This window comes from Sorex araneus, chromosome 2, assembly GCF_027595985.1.
Source record: "Sorex araneus isolate mSorAra2 chromosome 2, mSorAra2.pri, whole genome shotgun sequence".
Lineage (NCBI taxonomy): Eukaryota > Metazoa > Chordata > Mammalia > Eulipotyphla > Soricidae > Sorex > Sorex araneus.
The window spans coordinates 244,778,784-244,801,386 of NC_073303.1; the positions used below are offsets into that span (position 1 = coordinate 244,778,784).

Consider the following 22,603-nt stretch of genomic DNA (forward strand, 5'->3'; position numbering starts at 1 on the left):
GGAATTTATCCTTGATTGTAACTTCAGAGTTTCGGGTTCTGAGATGATTACCAGATTGAGGGGTCCCAGGTGCTTCTTCTGTGTAGTTGTTTTGTTGTGGTATTGGTGCACCCCTGGTTGTGCTCCGGGCTGACTCCTTGCTCTGTGCTCAGGGAGCAGTCCTTGAGGGCTCTGGGTCCATATGGGATGCCGGGCACATCAGCTAGAGTTGAAGTGGCAATGTTTCTTCTGTGAACATTTTCCTTCTTTCATCTATTTGTTCTCCACCTGACATTCTCAATTCTTATGTGATTTCATTTTTTGTTTTTGTATTTGGACCACACCCCCCAATAGTGCTTAGGGCTTAGTCATGGCTCTGCTCAGAGAAATCACTCCTGGTGGTTCCTGGGTGATATGGGATGCCTGTGATCAAACCTAGCTTAGATATATGCAAGTCAAGCTCCTTACCTGCTGTTCTAGTCACACTGACCCTCAACCGCATGCATTTTTTTTTGATTTTTGTTTTTGAGGGGGTCACACCTAGCGATGCACAGGGCTTACTCCTGGCTCTGCACTCAGGAATTACTCCTGGTGGTGCTCAGGCGAGCCTATGGGATGCTGGGAATCAAATCCAGGTAGGGCTCGTGCAAGGCAAATGCCCTACCTGCTATGCAATTGCTCCAGTCCCCAGTGCATTTCTTAAGAAAACTTTCTCTTAAAAGACCGGAGTGATAATACAAAGGGTAGGATGCTTGCCTAGCATGCCATCAACATGAGTTTGACCCCTGACACAGCATATGCACCCGAGTCTTGCCAGGAGTAATTCCTTTGTGTCCATATGGGATGCCGGGCTAGTATAAGTCCTGATAATCTCTGAGTGTGGCCCAGAAACAAAGTAAAATAAAACAAATCTAAGAAGAAGGTGGAGAAGGTGGAGGAGGTGGATAAGTAGAAGGAGAAGGAGAAAGAGAAAGATAAGGAGAAAGAGAAAGAGAAGGAGAAGGAGAAAGAGAAGTAGAAAGATAAGGAGAAGGAGAAATAGAAAGAGAAGGATAAAGAGAAGCAGAAGGAGAAATAGAAAGAGAAGGATAAAGAGGAGAGGGGAAAGAGAAGGATGAGGAGGAGGAGGAGAAAGATGAGAGGAAAAAGAAAAAAGAAGAAGAAGGATGAGGATGAGGATGATGATGAGGAGGAGCAGAAGGAGATGTAGAAAAGGAGGAAAACAAAAAAGAGGAGGAGAAAAGGAGGAGAAGAAAAGGAGAAGGAGGAAAAGGATTTATCTTGAATGATGTGAGACCAGGTTATTAGTTGTTTTTTTTTTGGTGGGGTGGGCACACAACTGGATTAGCTCTGGGGCTACTCTTGGCTCTAACTCAAGGATAACTTCAGACCTGGGGAACCCTATGGGGTGCTGGGTATGGAACCTGGCCAGCCATTCAAAGGTAAGCACTCTCCCTGCTGTACTATCTCTCTGGCTCCATTTTTCACTAGCAGTCATGAGTTTACTACTAATAGGAAACATATTGCCTCTGGGAACAAGAAATATTTGTATGTTGAGAGCAGAGGAAAATTTGAGATCATTGTCATTTTTGTGTCCTTCCTTTCTTCTCATATCACACAACTGTTCTTCCCAATGTTATTACATGGAATTAACAAGGCCTCAAGTTCATCTGAAACGCTGTGTGTGTGTGTGTGTGTGTAGATGTGTGTTTGTGCACAGGCACATGCACGCGTCTATGTGTGCTGATGCTGTGTTTAGCTACTTTTATTTCATGAGCGTCCTGTTTCTGTGGTTGGTCAAATACAGCCCTTCCCATTTTGTTCTTTGTTTTTACTTTCGGGTCACACTTTATGTTTCCTCCTGGTCTGAAGTCAGAAATTACTCCTGGTCTGGACTGGGGGAGGGGGAAATCATCCGGATTTGCAGTACTGGAAAGGAACCTGGTCAGCTTCAGGCATGGTAAATGCTCTACCTGCTGTGGTCTCGTTCGTCTTCGCAACTTTACTGCCGGCCACATGGAACTACCTGGTACCCAGGGCTGCTCTTCAGACCAGGATGTACCATGGAAACACCAGGAGAATCTTCTGGAAACGGCAATTCTCATCAGGAACTGGGGTTCCAGGATGGACATTGATGAACAATTTCTTGGTGATCGATCTCCATATTAAAATTGGACAAGGTTATTTTTGTTGTTGTCGTTGGGCCATACCTGGAGATGCTCAGGCGTTCCTCCTGACTCTGCACTGAAGGATTACTCCTGGCAGGGATTGGGGAAAACTGTGGGGTGCCAGGATGGACCCTGGGTGGACTGTATGCAGGTTAAGTGCCATCCCTGCTGTACTATATCTCTGGCTCCAAATATGGTTCATTGTATATTCATGTATGTTCCTTTAGTTTCCTATTTGCTAAGAGTTTTTGCCTCAAAGAAGTGAAATAAATCATGTGAAGGTGATTTCTGAGTTGATTGGGGATGATGCCCCAAGCTTATTCTCTGATTCTTTCAATGGGCTTTATGCAATGTATGAATTTACATAGGACAGACTCATTTTGTCAACAAATTTTGTTTCACATCTATACTCTTCAAGGATATTTATTGGAAAACATTGGTCAGTCCTTTCTCCTCTGCATCACGGAGCTTAGGTTTACTAACACCCATCACAGTTCTCCTGAGGCATTCCTTCATCTTTAACTTCTCCTTTTTGCTCTGCTTCCCCTATCTGTTAACCACTAACCACTCATTTCCCCTGACAGAACCTGTGACCAATAAAGTCGGATTCTTCAGAGATCTCTGAATTTTATATTTGTAAGTGAAATATTGCTTTTCTGTTTTTCTTATGTCCTATGCATAATTTACTTTAGATCAATGTCCTTTTGTATAGACACAGGAAGAGTTGAATGCTATGCCTTTGTAACTTGGGAGTTTATTGACTCTGAATAATATTTACTCCTGGGCATCTGTCATATTTACTCAACAAAGTTGCCTTTAGTTCTTAGCACCCCAAAAGCAAGATCCTGTTGGAGGACTGGATGGTCCCTGGGCAAGCTGTAAACTACTCTGGCATTGAATTGGGACTGGCCTAGTGTCCTAAAACTTATAAATTAAGAGCATGGCATGGACAAATTGTCATGACCCAAAGAGAAGTGATGGACAAGGACTGATGGGTTTAGAAAGGACTAATCTAGACTGAGGATTATAGTCTGGGATCTATAGCGAGATATCCCTAGGAGAGCCACCATATATGCTTAATAATCTCTTAATGTGTCCATACAAAATGACTAGAAAGATTATTAAGAAGTAAATTTTTAAAAAATATTTTTATTTTTTAATGAATTACTATGATGTTCAGTTACAGACTTATAAACTTTCATGATTACGTTTCAGTTATAAAATGATCCAGTACCCATCCCTCCACCAGTGCTCATTTTCCTCCACCGATGTCCACAGTATCCCTCCCACCACTCCCACTCCACCCCACCACCTCTGTGGCAGGCACATTCCCTTTGACTCTCTCTATCCTTTTGGGTGTCATGGTTTGCAATGTAGGTAGTAAGTGGCCATCATGTTTGGTCCATAGTTTACTTTCAGCATGCATCGCCCATCCTGAGCGAGCCCTCCAAGCATCATGCACTTAGTGGTCCCTTCTCTATCCCAGCTGCCTTTTCCCCCTGCATGTGAGGCTGGTTTCCAAGCATGGAGTAATCCTCCTGGCCCTTATCTCTATTATCTGTTAAGATGATTGTTTATGGACTAAAGAAAGGAGAAGTATGGCCTTAGATGAAATTCTGCCCTTGAGGAGATCTCCTAGCAGGATGAGATCTTGGTCTTAGAAGAAACTTCCCCGGAAGGAAGGGCTTTTACATGTTGACTATGCTATCTGACCTATGTATAATTGCTACCCCCAACCCTTCATGATTGGCCTGATAGCTCATGCTGTGAGAGTGGGCACAAAGGGGATATGGGCAGTGGGTGAGGCTGGAAGGAAGAAGAGGAATGTGAGATTGGAATAAACGGCAATTGATCACCAAGTAGCCTGGCTCGCGTCTCCTCCTTTCGTCCATCGCTGTTCGCCATCTGCGGTGGGTAAGTGGCCTGACGACTGAATGCACCGGTGAGTACCCTCACTCTTAAGAGCTTAAGAGTGTTCTGTCCTCACTAACTCCATCGGAGTGTTGGAGAACTGTTGTTATCGTCGAATCTTTTATTTGTTTTATTTTCTTAGCCACCCCAGGCGATGCTCAGGGGTTCCTCCTTGCTTAGCATTCATCCTGGCAGTGCTCGAGAGACCCTAGGGGATGCTGGGACTCGAACCCAGGTGGGCTGTAATAAGCAAATGCCCTCCCTGCTGTCCTCTCTTCCGGATCCTACCATTGAGAGTTTACAAAAAACGTCCAGCAGAATTCATCCCTAATGTCACCTGTCCAGGTCACATTTGGAGACAGTTAATTTTTTTTCACAGTTAATTGAATCACAGTGAGATACACAGTTACAAGATTGTTCATGACTGCGTTGTAGTCATACAATGTTCCAACATCTCTTTCTTCACCAGTGTAATTTCCCACCACCAATGTCCCCCATTTCCCTCTCGCCTCCTTCCCCCATCCTGCCTCTGTGACAGGCACTTTTCCTCCCTCTCTCTCTCTCTTTCTGTCCCCCTCTCTCTGTTTCTCCCTCCCTCCACAAAGTCTTTCTCCTTGTAGGCATTATGGTTTGCAACATAGATACTAAAATGTTATCACGTACATCCATTTACCTTCTTCCAACCCTCATTTCCTATCCAGAGTAATAATTTCTAACTATTGGAGACAGAACCAAGGTCAGCCACACGCAAAGCAAGTGCCTGCCTTGCTGTCCTAATGCCTTGGCACCGGCTCCATTCTATTTTTATTTTGGGTGGGAAAATTTGGGAAATATCTCTTCAGACTCTATGGATTAAACAAAACTCAATTTTTTATGGGACCAAATCCAGTTTTTCTTTTGTTTTGGGGCCACAATCGGTGATGTTCAGGGGTCACTCTTGGCTGTACTCTTGGCGGGGCCCCTGGGGAGACCCTCTGGGGATGCCGGGGATCAAACCCTGGGTCAGCAGCAAGCATGACAAACAGCCTCCTCGCTCCCTATAACTCCGGCTCTTTATGTTTTCTTAAAATATAAGGTACAGTTCTGGACCAACAGCACAGTGGCTAGGGCATTTACCTTGCACACTGCCAACCAGGGTTCTATCCCCAGCGTCCCATATGGTCCCCCTGAGCACCACCAGTAGAAATTCCTGAGTGCAGAGCCAGGACTAACACTTGTGCATCACCAGGTATGACCCAAAAAGCCAATATATATATATGTATATATATGTATGTGTATAAGTACTGTTGCACTGTAGCACTGTTGTCCCATTATTCATCGATTTGCTCGAGCAGGCACCAGTAACATCTCCATTGTGAGACTTGTTACTGTTTTTGGCATATCGAATATGCCACGGGGAGCTTGCCAGGCTCTGCCATATGAGCGGGATACTCTCGGTAGGTTGCTGGGCTCTCGGAGAGGGGCAGAGGAATGGAACCCCGGTCGGCCGAGTGCAAGGCTAATGCCCTACCTGCTGTGCTATCGCTTCATATCAGATGGAGCGATGGATAAGTACAAAATGAAATTTTCATTTGCTTTCCCAGGAGAATGGTCATGACTCGTTCTTCCTTTCCAGAAGGAGATGAAGCTGGCAGCCCTGTCTCTGCCATAGCGGACAAATGGCCTGGGAACCTTCTTTGTTCCAGAGTGAAATTCATTGTGCGATCGTTGAGAGCGATTGAAAGTCATGGAGAGCCAACGGGAGATTAGAAGAACTTTATTTCATCACCATGAGCCAACGGATCATGATGGGCAGAAGCTCTCACCCCATGACACTGACCCAGGGGATCTTATCCAGGGCAGTTGCATGCAAGTGAAGTGGCCACCAGCTGTACTATTTCTCTAGCACTGAGTCTTTAGTGCTAGAGAAATAGCACTAAAGTCTGAAAAGAGAAATCTTTTCAGACACATGGAACCTAATCCATTTGCCAAGACACTCAGCACTAGAGTTTGTAGAAATTCTTTAAAAATTTTAATGTTAGTTAATTTATTTAAAATGTGGACAGGACCACATGAAACAGCTCCTCTGCTCCTTAAAGACTATGATCCTAGAGGGCTACTAAAAGTGGTCAGTACACTTTTGGCACCCAGCGGCTTCTTATAGAAATGCATCTAGACTGGAACTGAGCTACAACTCCATGCCATTTTCCCTCCGGGAGGGGAAAGGTTTTTCTCTCTCCACCTTTCCTTTTGGAGGGGGTGGTGGCAGCGGTGGCGGCGGCATCCACTACCTGGAGGTATGAGCTCGCAGTGACGTGGCACAGCAGATCTTGGGATGGGGTGCTACCGGCACGCTCTCCGCCCAGACGAGATCCGGATCAGCCGCACACGAAACTGTGAACTGAGCTAAAATAAACTGTCGCGGCCGCCCGAGCTCATATATTCTTCACTATCAGCAATGGAAAATAAATGATCAAGAAATCAAACCTTTTCAGCAGGTTTGATTGTTGGGGAAAATTCGAAATAATAATAATTTTCTGTTGAAATGTTGAATGTATTCAAAGTATAGAGAGAATAAAGTGAAGATCATTAGCCACACAGATGGGGGGTGGGTGGGAAGGGGAGGTATACTGGGGTTCTTGGTGGTGGAACATGCGCACTGGTGAAGGGATGGGGATCTGATCATTGAGTGACTGAGACTTGAACCTGAAAGCTTGGTAACTTTCCTCACGGTGATTCAATAAAAAAATAAAGATTAAAAAAAATGAACAGGAGTGATAGCACAGCAGGTAGGGCGTTTGCCTTGCACGTGGCTGACCCCTGTTCAATTTCTCTGTCCCTCTGGGAGAGCCTGGCAAGCTACCGAGAGTATCCTGCCTGCACAGAAGAGCCTTGCAAGCTCCCCGTGCTGTATTTCATGTGCCCAAAACAGCAATAACAAGTCTCACAATGAAGACGTTACTGGTGGCCACTCGAGTTGCAGGCTAACAAGAATTTAGATTGCTTGTTACTTGGCGGGAGCAATAGTACAGCGAGTAGGGAGTTTGCCTTGCACATGGCTGACCCCAGTTCTATCCCCGGCATCCCATATGGTCCCCCAGCACTGCCAGGAGTAATTCCTGAGTGCAGAGCCAGAAGTAACCCCTGTGCGCTCCTGGGTGTGACCTAAAAAGCAAAAAACAAACACAAAAACAAAAAAAAATGATTACACTTGGGGGGCTGGACTGATAGCAAAGCCAGTAGGGCACTTGACTTGCACATGACTGACTTGGGTTCGATTCCCAGCATCCCATATGGTCCCCCAAGTACTGCCAGGACTAATTCCTGAGTGCAGAGCTTGTGCATCAACGGTGTGACCCAAAAAAGCAGAAAAAAAATTCTAAAAATGATCACACTCTGGACAAGAGCTGAGTGTTGAAAGTAGGTAAAAGGATATATCTGATAACTTTTCAGTACCTGTATTACAAACCATTATGCAAAGAGAGAGACAGAGAGAGAGAAAGCAAGAAAGAGAGAGAGAGAGAGAGAGAAGAAAGAGCAGGTAGGGGGAGGAAACCTGGGGACATTTGTGGTGGGAAATGTATACTGGCGAGGAAATGGGTCTTGAAATATTATATAATTGAAACCCAATCATGAACAACCTTGTAGCTGTGTATCTCACTTTGATTCAATAAAAAAATTTAAATAAAAAAATCTGAGTTTGAAGAACCCTAATGCACAAGGATGTGAGAAAATGCTGTGAGTTTAGCCTCTGAGAGGCAGGAGAATTGCTGGGGACAAAGTGGAATGATCAGATTGTGCATTGCCCCAAAGACGTTCTCCAGGGAAGCTTGGGTAATTTTCCATTATTTCTGTCCGGCCCTGCATCCTCCCCCAGGGAAATCTGGTGCAGGGCGGTGGTGGTGGTGGGGAGACCGTGCTAATGAGCGGCTCCGAGTCTAGAATACCTGCCCTGCTCTGGGCCACTGGCCAGAGCAACCTGGTGTGCCGGGAAGCACTCATGGCTTCTGGAATCCTGACTCTGGTCCCGGGACTGATGCTTCGGGAAGGAGCAGTCTGGTTGCACCCATGGCCAGCGGCACGCTCTCTCCTCAGCCCCTCCGGGCGGGGTGCTGTACCCCAGCCTGCCGTCTCGTGTGGGGACTGAGACTCAACCCCCAACCAGACTTGGGGGCAGCTTGACTCTGACACAAAGTTCTGCTTCGCAGGGACCCCAAGGTGAGTTTTCCCTCCCAGTGGGCACTCTGATGGTCAAGCCAGGATGCCACAAGCATTAAGCTATTGCCAGTGAAAACCATACAGCCAAATTTTGTGTCCAGATGCCTGTGTGGTTGTCACGGAAAAATGACAATAGAAAACAATCAGAGGAGGGATGGATACTGGCATGAGAGTGAAAAGTTATTTTAGACAATGAGATATACTTAGCTCACTTTCTATATAGATGGCAAAGCTCCCAACCAGGGGTGTTGTTTGCCAATAGCAATTAAAAGCATTTATTTTTAAAAACCACCGGAATTCGAAAAGCCATTGTTATACAGCTGTTTCAGGCATTTGGTGTTCTAGCACGGGAAGTGTCTCCTTCCCTCACCGATGCCCCATGTTTTCCTTCATCCCTAACCTGCCTCTTTATTATTTTTTGTTTTTAGCTTTTAAGTTTTATTGATTCACTGTGAGATACAGTTACAAGTTTTCATGTCTGAGTTACAATCACACAATGATCAAACACCTATCTCTCCACCAGTGCACATTCCCCACCACCAATATCCCCAGTAACCCCCCACCTTTCTCACCTTCCCCTGCCTCCATGACAGACAATATCCCCCATATCCTCCCTCTCTACTTTTGCACATTATGGTTTGCAACAACCTGCCTCTTTAGGCACACGACAAATTGACTTAATGTTACTTGCTCCAACAAAACTTTTAGAAATGGCCAATAGAATGACCGGAAGCCAATATCCTTTTGTCACCTCCATTCATAAGATCTCAGTGTCTTTCCTTTCACTCTGCCTTTCTCTCTTCTCTTTTTAAGGGGGGCACATGTTCCTCAGGACTTAGTCCTGGCTCTGCACTCTGGAATGCTGTTTGGTTGTGGGTTCTACAACTACACGGGGTTCCAGACATTGAACTCAGCCCAGCCCAATGCGTAGCACATGCCCTTCACATCGAACCATCTCTCTGCGATCCCATTCGATGTGTATTTCTGTGAAAATAAAAATGAATAGGACTGGAGAGGAAGAGACAGAGCACATGTCAATCCTTCTATATTTCCCCTCCACGTTTCCATGTCTTAGAGTCCTTGGTGGTTTCTTTGAGTGTTTGTGATTAGTTAATTTCTAAAAGTCGCAGTAGCCACATATTCTCTTAAGGTTTTCATTGTTATCTTTGGACTAAGCATCACTTTGAGGTTCCAGAGCCATACACTCTCCTATAAGGGTAACCTAAAAGCTGTGGATTTCTTTACCCACACATCATTTTCCCTTTGTCCTAGGACCAGATCTGGCAATGCTTCGGTGTTACTCCTGGCTCTCCACTGAGAAATGCTTTAGGTTCTGCTCAGCCATGGATCAAAGTTTAGGAGCATGCAATGCAAAAACTAACTCTCCACTCCTATTTCACAAACGTTTTATTATTTATTTAGTTATTTGCTTTTTGGGTCACACCTGTCGAAGCTCAGGGGTTACTACTGGCTCTACACTCAGGAAATACTCCTGGTGGTGCTTGGGGACCGTATTGGATGCTGGGAATTGAGCCTGGGTCGGCCGTGTGCAAGGCAGATGCTCACCTTCTCTGTATTTTCTTTCCCCTCGAAGCTAGTCTCACACATGGATCCTCAGAACCTTACATGGGTCCCCAACTTTTTCCTCTTGGGACTGTCAGAGGACCATGAATTGCAGATCTACATACTCGGGCTCTTCCTGTCCATGTACCTGGTCACCGTGCTGGGGAACCTGCTCATCATCCTGGCCGTCAGCTCAGATCCCCACTTCCACAAGCCCATGTACTTCTTCCTGTCCAACCTGTCTCTCGTGGACATCTGCTCCATCTCCACCACCGTCCCCAAGATGCTGCACAACATCCAGACTCACAGCAAAGTCATCACCTACGCAGGCTGCCTCACCCAGATATACTTTTTCTTCCTCTTCACAGGCTTGGATGATTTCATCCTGACAGTGATGGCCTATGACCGCTTTGTGGCCATCTGCCACCCCCTGCATTATACGGTCATCATGAACCCCCGGCTGTGTAGGCTGCTGGTGCTGGTGTCCTGGGTCATCAGTCACCTGCATTCTTTGTTAGAGAGCTTGATGGCCTCACGTCTGTCCTTTTGCACGGACTTGGAAATCCCCCACTTTTTCTGTGAACTCAAACAGATGGTGCAGCTGGCCTGTTCGGATACACTTCTGAACAACCTTGTGATGTATTTCATGGTTGTGATCCTGGGGGGTGGTCCCCTGGCTGGCATCCTTTACTCCTACTCTAAGATCGTCTCCTCCATCTGGAAAATCTCCTCAGCTCAGGGCAAGTTGAAAGCTTTCTCCACCTGTGCGTCTCACCTCTCTGTGGTCTCCTTGTTCTATGGCACAGCCCTGGGTGTGTACCTGAGCTCTACTGTGACCCAGGGCTCTCAGTCCAGTGCCATCCCCTCGGTGATGTACACGGTGGTCACCCCCATGCTGAATCCCTTTATTTACAGTCTCCGGAACAAAGACCTCATGGGGGCTCTGAAACATCTTTTGCACAGTACTGCCTGAAAGGGTCTAGTAGTTCGGGACTGAGGAATTTGTCTTTGATTGTAACCTCAGATTTCGGGTTCTGAGATGATAACCAGATTGAGGGGTCCCAGGTGCTTCTTCTGTGTAGTTGTTTTGTTGTGGTATTGGTGCACCCCTGGTTTTGCTCCGGGCTGACTCCGGCTCTGTGATCAGGAAGCAGTCCTTGAGGGCTCTGGGTCCATATGGGATGCCGGGCACATCAACTAGAGTTGTATCAGCTAGAGTTACAACCTGCATCAGCTAGATTTGAAGTGGCAATGTTCCTTCTGTAAACTTTTTCCTTCTCTCATCTATTTGTTCTCCACCTGGCATTCTTAATTCATATGTGATTTCATTTTTTGTTTTTGTATTTGGACCATACCCCTCAATAGTGCTTAGGACTTAGTCATGGCTCAGCTCAGAGAAATCACTCCTAGTGGTTCCTGGGTGATATGGGATGCTTGTGATCAAACCCAGCTTAGCTATATGCAAGTCAAGCTCCTTACCTGCTGTTCTAGTCACACTGACCCACAACCGCATGCATTCTTTTTTTTTTTTTAAATTTTTTATTGAGTCACCATGTGGAAAGTTACAAAGTTTTCAGGTTTAAATCTCAGTTATACAATGGCATTCTTGTTTTTTTTTGAGGGGTCACACCTAGCAGTGCACAGGGCTTACTCCTGGTTCGGCACTCAGGAATTACTCCTGGTGGTGCTCAGGGAAGCCTATGGAATGCTGGGAATCAAACCCAGGTTGGGCTCGTGCAAGGCAAATGCCCTACCTGCTATGCTATTGCTCCAGCCCCCAGTGCTTTTCTTAAGAAAAATTTCTCTTAAAAGACCGTAGTGATAGTAGAAAGGGTAGAACGCTTGCCTAGCATGCAGCCAACATGAGTTTGACCCCTGACACAGCATATGCACCCCTGAGTCTTGCCAGGAGTAATCCCTTTGTGTGAGCTAGGAGTAAGCCCTGATACTCACTCGGTGTGGCCCAGAAACAAAGTAAAATAAAATAAGTCAAAGAAGAAGAAGGAGGAGGAGGAGAAGGTGGAGAGGGTGGATAACTAGAAGGAGAAGGAGAAACAGAATGAGATGCAGAAAGAGAAGGAGAAGGAGAAAGAGAAAGAGAAGGAGAAGGAGAAAGAGAAAGAGAAGGATAAATAGGAAAGGGAGAAAGAGAAGGAGGAGAAGGAGGAGAAGGATGAGAAGAAAAAGAAAAAAGAAGAAGAAGAAGAAGGAGGAGGAGGATGAGGATGAGGATGATGATGAGGAGGATCAGAAGCAGATGTAGAAAAGGGGGAAAATGAAAAAGAGGAGGAGAAAAGGAGAAGAAAAGGAAGAGGAAGAAAAGGATTTACCTTGAATGATTTGACACCAGGTTATTAGTTGTTTTTTTTTTTAGTTGTTTTTTTTTTTTTTAAGTTGGTTTTTTTTTGTGTGAGTGTGTGGGTTTGGCACACAACTGCATTAGCTCTGGGGCTACTCTTGGCTCTGAACTCAAGGATAACTTCAGACCTGGGGAACCCTATGGGGTGCTGGGTATGGAACCTGGCCAGCCATTCAAAGGTAAGCACTCTCCCTGCTGTACTATCTCTCTGGCTCCATTTTTCACTAGCAGTCATGAGTTTACTACTAATAGGAAACATATCGCCTCTGGGAACAAGAAATATTTGTATGTTGAGAGCAGAGGAAAATTTGAGATCATTGTCATTTTTTTTTTTCTTTTTGGGTCACACCCGGCGATGCACAGGGGTTACTCCTGGTTCTACACTCAGGAATTACTCCTGGCGGTGCTCAGGGGACCATATGGGCTGCTGGGATTCGAACCCGGGTCGGCTGCATGCAAGGCAAACGCCCTACCCGCTGTGCTATCGCTCCAGCCCCGAGATCATTGTCATTTTTGTGTCCTTTCTTTCTTCGTATATCACACAACTGTTCTTCCCAATGTTATTACATGGAATTAACAAGGCCTCAAGTTCATCTGAAAGGCTGTGTGTGTGTGTGTATGTGCACATGCACATGCACGCGTCTATGTGTGCTGATGCTGTGTTTAGCTACTTTTATTTCATGAGTGTCCTGTTTCTGTGGTTGGTCAAATACAGCCCTTCCTGTTTTGTTCTTTGTTTTTACTTTCGGGTCACACTTGATGTTTCCTCCTGGTCTGAAGTCAGAAATTACTCCTGGTCTGGACTGGGGGAGGTGGAAATCATCTGGATTTGCAGTTCTGGAAAGGAACCCGGTCAGCTTCAGGCATGGTAAATGCTCTACCCGCTGTGGTCTCGTTCCTCTTCGCAACTTTACTGCCGGCCACATGGAACTACCTGGTACCCAGGGCTGCTCTTCAGACCAGGATGTACCATGGGAACACCAGGAGAAGCTTCTGGGAAAGGCAATTCTCATCAGGAACTGGGGTTCCAGGATGGACATTGATGCATAATTTCCTGGTGATCTATCTCCATATTAAAATTGGACAAGGGTATTAGTTTTTGTTGTTGTTGTTGTTGGGCCATACCCTGTGATGCTCCGGGCTTCCTCCTGACTCTGTACTCAAGGATTACTCCTCGCAGGGATTGGGGAAAACTGTGGGGTTCCAGGATGGACCCTGGGTCGACTGCATGCAGGTTAAGCGCCCTCCCTGCTGTACTATATGTAGCTCCAACTATGGTTCATTCTATAATTCTTCTGGAATCCTGACTCTGATCCCGGGACTGATGCTGTACCCCAGCTTGCTATCTCCAGTGGGGACTGAGACTCTACCCCGAACCAGACTCGGGGACAGCCTGACTCTGACACAAAGTTCTGCTTCGCAGGGACCCCACGGTGAGTCTTCCCTCCCAGTGGACATTCTGATGGGTCAAGCCAGGATGCCACAAGAATTGAGCTACTGCCAGTGAAAACCATACAGCCACATTTTGTGCCCAGATGCCTGTGTGGTTGTCACGGAAAAATGACAATAGAAAACAATCAGAGGAGGGATGGATACTGGCATGAGAGTGAAAAATTGTTTTAGACAATGAGATATACTTAGCTCACTTTCTATATTGACGGCAAAGCTCCCAACCAGGGGCGTTGATTGCCAATAGCAATTAAAAGCATTTATTTTTAAAAACCACCAGAATTCACAAAGCCATTCCTTATACAGCTGTTTTTCAGGCATTTGGTGTTCTAGCACGGGAAGTGTCTCCTTCCCTCACCGATGCCCCATGTTTTCCTTCATCCCTAACCTGCCTCTTTATTATTTTTCAGTTTTTAGTTTTTAAGTTTTATTGATTCACTGTGAGATACAGTTACAAGTTTTCATGTCTGAGTTACAATCACACAATGATCAAACACCTATCTCTCCACCAGTGCACATTCCCCACCACCAATATCCCCAGTAACCCCCCACCTTTCTCACCCTCCCCCTGCCTCCATGACAGACAATATCCCCCATATCCCCTCTCTCTCCTTTTGGGCATTATGGTTTGCAACAACCTGCCTCTTTAGGCACACGACAAATTGACTTAATGTTACTTGCTCCAACAAAACTTTTAGAAATGGCCAATAGAATGACCGGAAGCCAATATCCTTTTGTCACCTCCATTCATAAGAACTCAGTGTCTTTTCTTTCACTCTTCATTTCTCTTTTCTCTTTTTAAGGGGGGCACATGTTCCTCAGGACTTAGTCGTGGCTCTGCACTCTGGAATTCTGTTTGGTTGTGGGCTCTATGACCACACGGGGTTCCAGGGATTGAACTCAGCTCAGCCCAATGCATGGCACATGCCCTTGCATTGTACCATCTCTCTGGGATCCCATTCGATGTGTATTTCTGTGAAAATAAAAATGAATAGGACTGGAGAGGCAGAGACAGAGCACATGTCAATCCTTCTATATTTCCCCTCCACGTTTCCATGTCTTAGAGTTATTGGTGGTTTCTTTGAGTGTTTGTGATTAGTTAATTTCTAAAAGTCTCAATAGCCACACATTCTCTTAAGGTTTTCATTGTTATCCATGGACTAAGCATCACCTTGAGGTTCCAGAGCCATACACTCTCCTATAAGGGCAACCTAGAAGCTGTTGATTACTTTACCCACACATCATTTTCCCTTAGTCCTAGGACCAGACCTGGCAATGCTTCGGTGTTACTCCTGGCTCTCCACTCAGGAATGCTCCGGGCTCTGCTCAGCCGTGAATCAAAGTTTAGGAGCATGCAATGCAAATACTAGCACTCCAGTACCCTTCGACACACATTTTATTTACTTTTTGTTTATTTATTTATTTATTTATTTGCTTTTTGGGTCACACCAGGCGATGCTCAGGGTTTACTCCTGGCTCTGCAGTCAGGAATTACTCCTGGCGGTGCTCAGGGTACCCTATGGGATGCTGGGAATTGAACCTGGGTCAGCTGCGTGAAGGCAAACGCCCTACCCGCTGTGCTATTCCTCCAGTCCCTTCACACACATTTTTTTTTTAATTTTTTATTGTGGAAAGTTACAAAGTTACAAAGTTTTCAGGTTTAAATCTCAGTTATACAATGCTCGAATACCCATCCCTTCACCAGTGCTCATATTCCACCACCAAGAATCCCAGTATAGCTCCACCCCGCCCCCTCACACCCCAACCCCCCCCACTCCCCTAGCCCCCCCACCCTAAGCCCCCCCCCCCGCCTGTGTAACTAATAAATTTCACTTTACTTTCACTTTGATTGCATACAATATTTCAACAAAACTCACTATTATTGTTTGGAGAGTCTCTCCCCTAAAGTCAGACCTGCTGAAAAGGAAGCATTAGATAATTTGTTTTCCATTGCTGAGGATGAAGAAGTATGAGGTCGAGTGACCACACTTAGTGGCCTCTCAGTTTTGGGTTTCTGTAATTTAGTATTTTAGTAACTAAGTCCAGAGAGATATCTGCCAGAAGTTGCATCATTGCCAACTTGTACTTCTCAGTTACATTATATTCCACATATGAGTGCAATCTTTCTATGTCTGTCTCTTTCTTTCTGACTCATTTCACTCAACATGATACTTTCCATGTTGATCCACTTGTATGCAAATTTCATGACTTCATGTTTCCTGACAGCTACATAGTATTCTATTGTGTAAATATACCAGAGTTTCTTTAGCCAATCATCTGTTTTCGGACACTCTGGTTTTTTCCATATTGTGGCTATTGTGAACAGAGCGGCAATGAACATGGAAATGCAGATGTCATCTCTACTATACCTTTTTGCCTCTCCGGGATATATTCCCAGGAGTGGTATTGCTGGGTCAAATGGGAGCTCAATTTCTAACTTTTCGAGAATCGTCCATATTGTTTTCCAAAAGGGCTGAACCAGTCGGCATTCCCACCAGCAGTGAAGGAGAGTCCCTTTCTCCCCACATCCACGCCAACACCGGTTGCTTTTGTTTTTGGGGATGTGGGCTAGTCTCTGTGGTTCACACACATTTTATTTTTTATTATTTTTTTTTTTTAATTTTTATTTTTTTTAATTTTTTATTGTGGAAAGTTACAAAGTCACAAAGTTTTCAGGTTTAAATCTCAGTTATACAATGCTTGAATACCCATCCCTTCACCAGTGCTCATATTCCACCACCAAGAATCCCAGTATAGCTCCACCCCGCCCCCTCACACCCCAAACACCCCCACGCCCCTAGCCCCCCCACCCTGAGCCCCCCCCCCCCGCCTGTGTAACTAATAAATTTCACTTTACTTTCACTTTGATTGCATACAATATTTCAACAAAACTCACTATTATTGTTTGGAGAGTCTCTCCCCTAAAGTCAGACCTGCTGAAAAGGAAGCATAAGGTAATTTGTTTTCCATTGCTGAGGATGAAGAAGTCACACACATTTTAATGGGAATCATCTTGCCTTATTTTACTTCCCACACTTTTCCATTTAACATTAAACAGAGTCCAGTGGATAGAGTGCTTTTCTTGTATGTAGCTGACCCGGGTTTGATCTGAGGTTCCCCTTGGTCCTGGCAGGAATATTCTTGAGCACAGAGCCAGGAGTATGTCCTGAGTACTGTCTGGTATGTCCCACAATTAAAGACAAGCAAAAATTATTGAGTCGGTGGACCCCTGGAAATCATTCATTTGCTCCTTAATTTCTGTCTTAATGAAAGGCTGGCAGTGATGGAGCATGGCTAAGAGCTGCAGAGAGAGGATTGGAAACCACCGTCTCTCTATTTTCTCTCCCCTAATGCTGGTCTCACACATGGATCCTCAGAACCTTACACGGCTCCCCGACTTTTTCCTCTTGGGACTGTCAGAGGACCCTGAATTGCAGATCTACATATTCGGGCTCTTCCTGTCCATGTACCTGATCACCGTGCTGGTGAATCTGCTCATTATCCTGGCCGTCAGCTCAGACCCCCACCTCCACACGCCCATGTACTTCTTCCTGTCCAACCTGTCCTTCGTGGACATCTGCTTCACCTTCATCACCATCCCCAAGATGCTGCAGAACATCCAGACACACAGCAAAGCCATCACCTATGCAGGCTGCCTCACCCAGATGTACTTTTTCATCCTCTTCACAGGCCTGGATGATTTCATCCTGACCGTGATGGCCTATGACCGCTTTGTGGCTATCTGCCACCCCCTGCATTATACGGTCATCATGAACCCCCGGTTGTGTGGGCTGCTGGTGCTGGTGTCCTGGGTCATCAGTCACCTGCATTCTTTGTTACAGAGCTTAATGGTCTCTCGTCTGTCCTACTGCACGTGCTTGGAAATCCCCCACTATTTCTGTGAACTCAAACAGATGGTGCAGCTGGCTTGTTCGGACATGCTTCTGAACAACATAGTGCTTTACAGCTTATCTGTGCTACTGGCGGGTTGTCCTCTCTCTGGTATCCTTTACTCTTACTCTAGGATCGTCTCTTCCATCTGGAAAATCTCCTCAGCTCAGGGGAGGTTGAAAGCTTTCTCCACCTGTGCATCTCACCTCTCCGTGGTCTCCTTTTTCTATGGCACAGCCCTGGGTGTGTACCTGAGCTCTGCCGGCACCCATGGTTCACACTCCATTTCAGTCCCCTCGGTGATGTACACGGTGGTCACCCCCATGCTGAACCCCTTCATCTACAGCCTCCGGAACAAAGACCTCATGGGGGCTCTGAAACGTCTTTTGCACAGAACTGCCCCAAAGGGTCTAGTAGTTCGGGACTGAGGAATTTGTCCTTGATTGTAACTTCAGAGTTTCGGGTTCTGAGATGTTGACCAGATTGTGGGATCCCAGGTACTTCTTCTGTGTGGTTGTTTTGTTGTGGTATTGGTGCACCCCAGGTTGTGCTCTTGGCTGACTCCGACTCTGTGCTAAGGGAGCAGTCTTGAGGGCTCTGGGGACCATATGGAATGCCTGGCACATCAGCTAGAGTTGCAACCTGCATCAGCTAGAGTTGAAGTGGACCACATTTTGTGATCTCTCTGATGTCAATGTTCCTTCTCTAAACATTTTCTTTCTTTCATCTATTTGTCCTCGACCTGGCATTCTCAATTCTTATGGGATTTCACTTTTTATTTTTGTATTTGGACCACACCCCTCCCCCCATAGTGCTTAGGACTTAGTCCTGGCTCTGCTCGGAGAAATCACTTATGGTGGTTCCTGGGTGATATGGGATACCTGTGATCAAAACTAGCTTAGCTGTATGCAAGGTAAGCTCCTTTCGTGCTGTACTAATCTCTCTGATCCCCAACTGTATGAATTTCATAAGAATAATTTCTCTTGAAGGGCTGGAGTGATAGTCCAGAGGGTAGGCGCTTGCCTAGATTGCAGCCAACCTGGATTTGATCCTGACAGAGGACTTGCACCCCTGAGCCTTTCCAGGAATAATTTCTTTGTTTGAGCTAGGAGTAAGTCACATGAATCACTGAGTTTGACCCAGAAAGAAAAGAAAAGAAATCAAAGAAGACAAAGAGGATGAAGGAGGAGAAGTAGGAGGAGGAGGAGGAGGAGAATGAGATTGAGAAAGAGAGAAGAGAAGAAGGAGAAGAAGGAGAAGAAGAAGAAGAAGAAGAAGAAGAAGAAGAAGAAAAAGAAGAAGGAGGAGGAGGAGGAGAGGAGGAAGATGTGTTGGAGGAGGAATAGGAGAAGGAGAAGAAGAGGAAGAAGAAGAAGAAGAAGAAGAAAAGAAGAAGAAGAAGAAGAAGAAGAAGAAGAAGAAGAAGAAGAAGAAGAAGAAGAAGAAGAAGAAGAAGAAAAGCAAGAGCAAGAGCAAGAAAAGGAGGAGAAAAGAAGGAGAAGGAAAATGAGGAGGAAAAGGATTTCTCTTGAATGAATTTTGAGACCAGGTTATTAGTGTTTTTTTGGGGAGCAGGGCTCACAACTACACTTACTTTGGGGCTACTCCTGGCTCTACACTCAAGAATAACTTCAGGCTTGGGGGACCCTGTGGGGTGCTGGGGATGGAGCTTGGTCAGCCACTCCCAAGACAAGCACACTCCCTGCTGTACTATCTCTCTTGCTCCATTTTTTTAATAACAGTCATGAGTTTACTACTAATAGGAAACATATTGCCTCTGGGAACATGAACTATTTGTATGTATGTTGAGTACAGAGTAAAATTTGAGATTATCGTCATTTTTGTGTGCTTTCTTTCTACTTATACTACACAATTGTTCTTCCCGATGTTATTACATGAAAGTAACAAGGCTTCATGTTCATCTGAAAGGCTGTTGTGTGTGTGTGTGTGTGTGTTCACCTATATGTGCCGATGCTGTGTTTAGGTACTTTTGTTTCATGAGCTTCCTGTTTCTTCTGTGGTTGGTCAAATACAGCCCTTCCCATTTTGTTCTTTGTTCTTACTTTTGCGTCACACTTGGAGGTGCCCAGATGCTTCCTCCTGGTCTGAACTCAGAAATTACTCTTGGTCTGGACTTGGGTGGGGAGATCATCTGGATTTGCAGTACTGGAAAGGAACATGGTCAGCTTCATGTATGGCAAATACTCTACCTGCTGTGGTCTCTCTCCACTTTGCTACTTGACTGCTGGTCACACAGAACCACCTAGTACCCAGGGCTGCTCCGCAGACTGGGATGTACCAGGGAAACACCAGGAGAGGCTTCGGGGAATGACAGTTCTCATCACGAACTGGGGTGCAGGATGGACATTGATGCATAATTTCCTGGAGATTCATCTCCATATTAAAATTGGAGAAGGGTATTAGTTTTTGTTGTTGTTGGGCCATATCTGGGGATGTTCAGGGGTCACACTTGGCTGTACTCAGGAATCACTCCTGGTTGGGCCCCCGGGGAGACCCTCTGGGGATGCTGGGGATCAAAGCCTGGGTCAGCTGCACGCATGACAAACACACTTTCTGCTCCCTATCACTCCGGCCCTCTATTTCTTCTTAAAATATAAGGTGCAGTTCTGGAACAATAGCACAGTGGGTAGGGTATTTGCCTTGCACACAGCCAACCAGGGTTAATCTCCAGCACCCCATATGGTCCTCCTGAGCACCACCTGTAGAAATTCCTGAGTGCAGAGCCAGGAGTAACCCTTGTGAACCACCAGGTATGACCCAAAAAGTCAATATATATAGATATATGTATATGTATAAGTACTGTTGCACTGTAGCACTGTTGTCCTGTTGTTCATCAATTTGCTCGAGTAGGCACCAATAACATCTCCATTGTGAGACTTGTTACTGATTTTGGAATATCGAATACACCACGGGGAACTTTCCAGGCTCTGCCATGCGGGCGGGATACTCTCAGTAGCTTGCCAGGCTCTTCGAGTGGGACGGAGGAATCAAACCCGGGTCAGCCGCATGCAAGGCAAACACCCTACCCACTGTGCTATGGCTCCATATCAGATGGATCAATGTATAACCACAAAACAAAACTTTCATTTGCTTTCCCAGGAGAATAATCATGACTTGTTCTTCCTCTACGGAAGGAGATGAAGCTGGCAGCCCTGTCTCTGTCATAGAGGACAGATGGCCTTGGAACCTTCTTTGTTCCAGTGTAAAATTCACTGTGAGATCATTGAGAGATGATTGAGAGTTGTGGAGAGCCAGCGAGAGATTAGAAGAACTTTATTTCATTGCCATGGGCCCACAGATCATGATGGATGGAAGCTCTCACCCCCTGACGCTGACCAAGGGATCAAACCCAGGGCATTTGCATGCAAGTGAAGTAGCCACCTTCTGTACTATCCCTTTTGCACTCAGTCTTTATTTTTCAGACATATGGAACTTAACTGAGTAGCCAGTATCCTCAGCACTAGAGTTTGTAGAAATATTAAATTTTATTTATTTAATTTAAAAATGTTTCTCTTTGTTATTATATTTTTTAATTTTTAACTTTTTAATGGACTGGAGCACTAGCATAGCTGGTAGGGCATTGGCCTTGCACGTGGCCGACCCAGGTTTGATTCCTCCGTCCCTCTTGGAGAGCCCGGCAAGCTACCGAGAGTATCCTGCCCGCATGGCAGAGCCTGGCAAGCTACCCGTGGTGTACTCGATATGCCAAAAACAGTGACAACAAGTCTCACAATGGAGACGTTACTGGTGCCCACTCAAGCAAATCAATGAACAATGAGACAACGGTGCTAATACTGTGCTAACTTTTTAATTGAATCACCATGAGATAGATTCTTATCAAGATGTTTATGATTGGATATCAGTCATACAGTGTTCCAACATCCATCCCTCCACCAGTGTCCATTTCCCAGCACCAGTGTCCCCAGGTTCTCTCCCATCACCCCCGCCCCCTACCCCCTGCCTGTGTCTATGTTGGGGGCTTCTCTTCTCTCTCTTTCTCTCTCTCTCTCTCTCTCTATATATATATATATATACATACATACATATATATATATTTCCTTTTGGGCATTGTGGTTTGCAATATTGATACTGAATGGTTATCAAAAATATTCCTTACCAACTTTTAACCCTCATCTCTTGTCCAGCGTGATCATTCCCTGCTATTATTGTCATACTGGTCTCTTCTTTATCTTACTTATCCTCAGCCCCACACACTGTGGTTAGTTCTGACCATTGACCAGTCCCCTTAACCCCTGTTTTCTCTGGCCATGGATATTTTTCTTCTACTATATATATATATATATATACACATATATTTTAATCCCACATATGAATGCAGTCATTCTATATCTGTCCCTTTCCTTCAGGCTCATTTCACTCAGCATGATACTCTTCATGTTAATCCAAAAATTATACTTATTTTTATTTAAACGCCATCATTTATAGTTTTCATAATACAGTTGTTTCAGGCATTAAATGTTCCAGTACCACGAGTGTGACCATCCCTCCACCAACGTTCCCAGTTTCCCTCCCAACCCCAACCTGCCACCTTAGGTGCCTGACACATTTGCTTTATATAGTTTTCTCCAACGAGATGAAAGAAATTGCAAATAGAATGATCAGAAAGTAAATCAGTATAATCCAATTTGCTGTATGATTTTAACCTATGGAAACATGGAAATTAAAACCCTTTAATACAATGTAATAAAATATATCTATTGTCATTTATACAAGTAAGTTTTCAGTTTGGGAATTTAAAATATATTGCATTCAATTTTATTTTGTACTTGGCTTTCATTATGGTCATAATCGTACCTTACTAGTCATTAATAAAAATAAAAATATTTCTGTACTAATATATTTTGGAGTTTACATGAACTAGGTATGGCCTACAGTATGTAAATCTCCCCCTACACTTTATATAAACACCATGGTTGATAAAGTTGTTCATGATGATTTTTTTTTACTTTTAATTAATTAATTAATTAATTATTTTGACTGGAGCAATAGCACAGCGAGTAGGGCATTTGCCTTGCACGTGGTTGAACTGGGTTTGATTCCTCTG

The 22,603-nt window shown here is 45.0% G+C and overlaps 2 protein-coding genes across 2 annotated transcripts; both read left to right on the forward strand.

Annotated features, from left to right (window-relative positions):
* Window positions 1–9,861: 9,861 nt before the first annotated feature.
* On the forward strand, window positions 9,862–10,791 carry LOC129402110 (olfactory receptor 7A10-like). The gene has a single exon (XM_055127137.1). The coding sequence runs from the start codon at window positions 9,862–9,864 to the stop codon at window positions 10,789–10,791; it is 930 nt and encodes a 309-aa protein (XP_054983112.1).
* Window positions 10,792–16,991: 6,200 nt separating this feature from the next.
* Window positions 16,992–17,945, forward strand: LOC101545961 (olfactory receptor 7A10-like). The gene has a single exon (XM_004614960.2). The coding sequence runs from the start codon at window positions 16,992–16,994 to the stop codon at window positions 17,943–17,945; it is 954 nt and encodes a 317-aa protein (XP_004615017.2).
* The last annotated feature ends 4,658 nt before the right edge of the window (window positions 17,946–22,603 follow it).

Coding starts and splice junctions, on each gene's coding strand:
- LOC101545961 (XM_004614960.2), top strand. CDS start 16,992: ATGGATCCTCAGAACCTTACACGGCTCCCCGACTTTTTCCTCTTGGGA.
- LOC129402110 (XM_055127137.1), top strand. CDS start 9,862: ATGGATCCTCAGAACCTTACATGGGTCCCCAACTTTTTCCTCTTGGGA.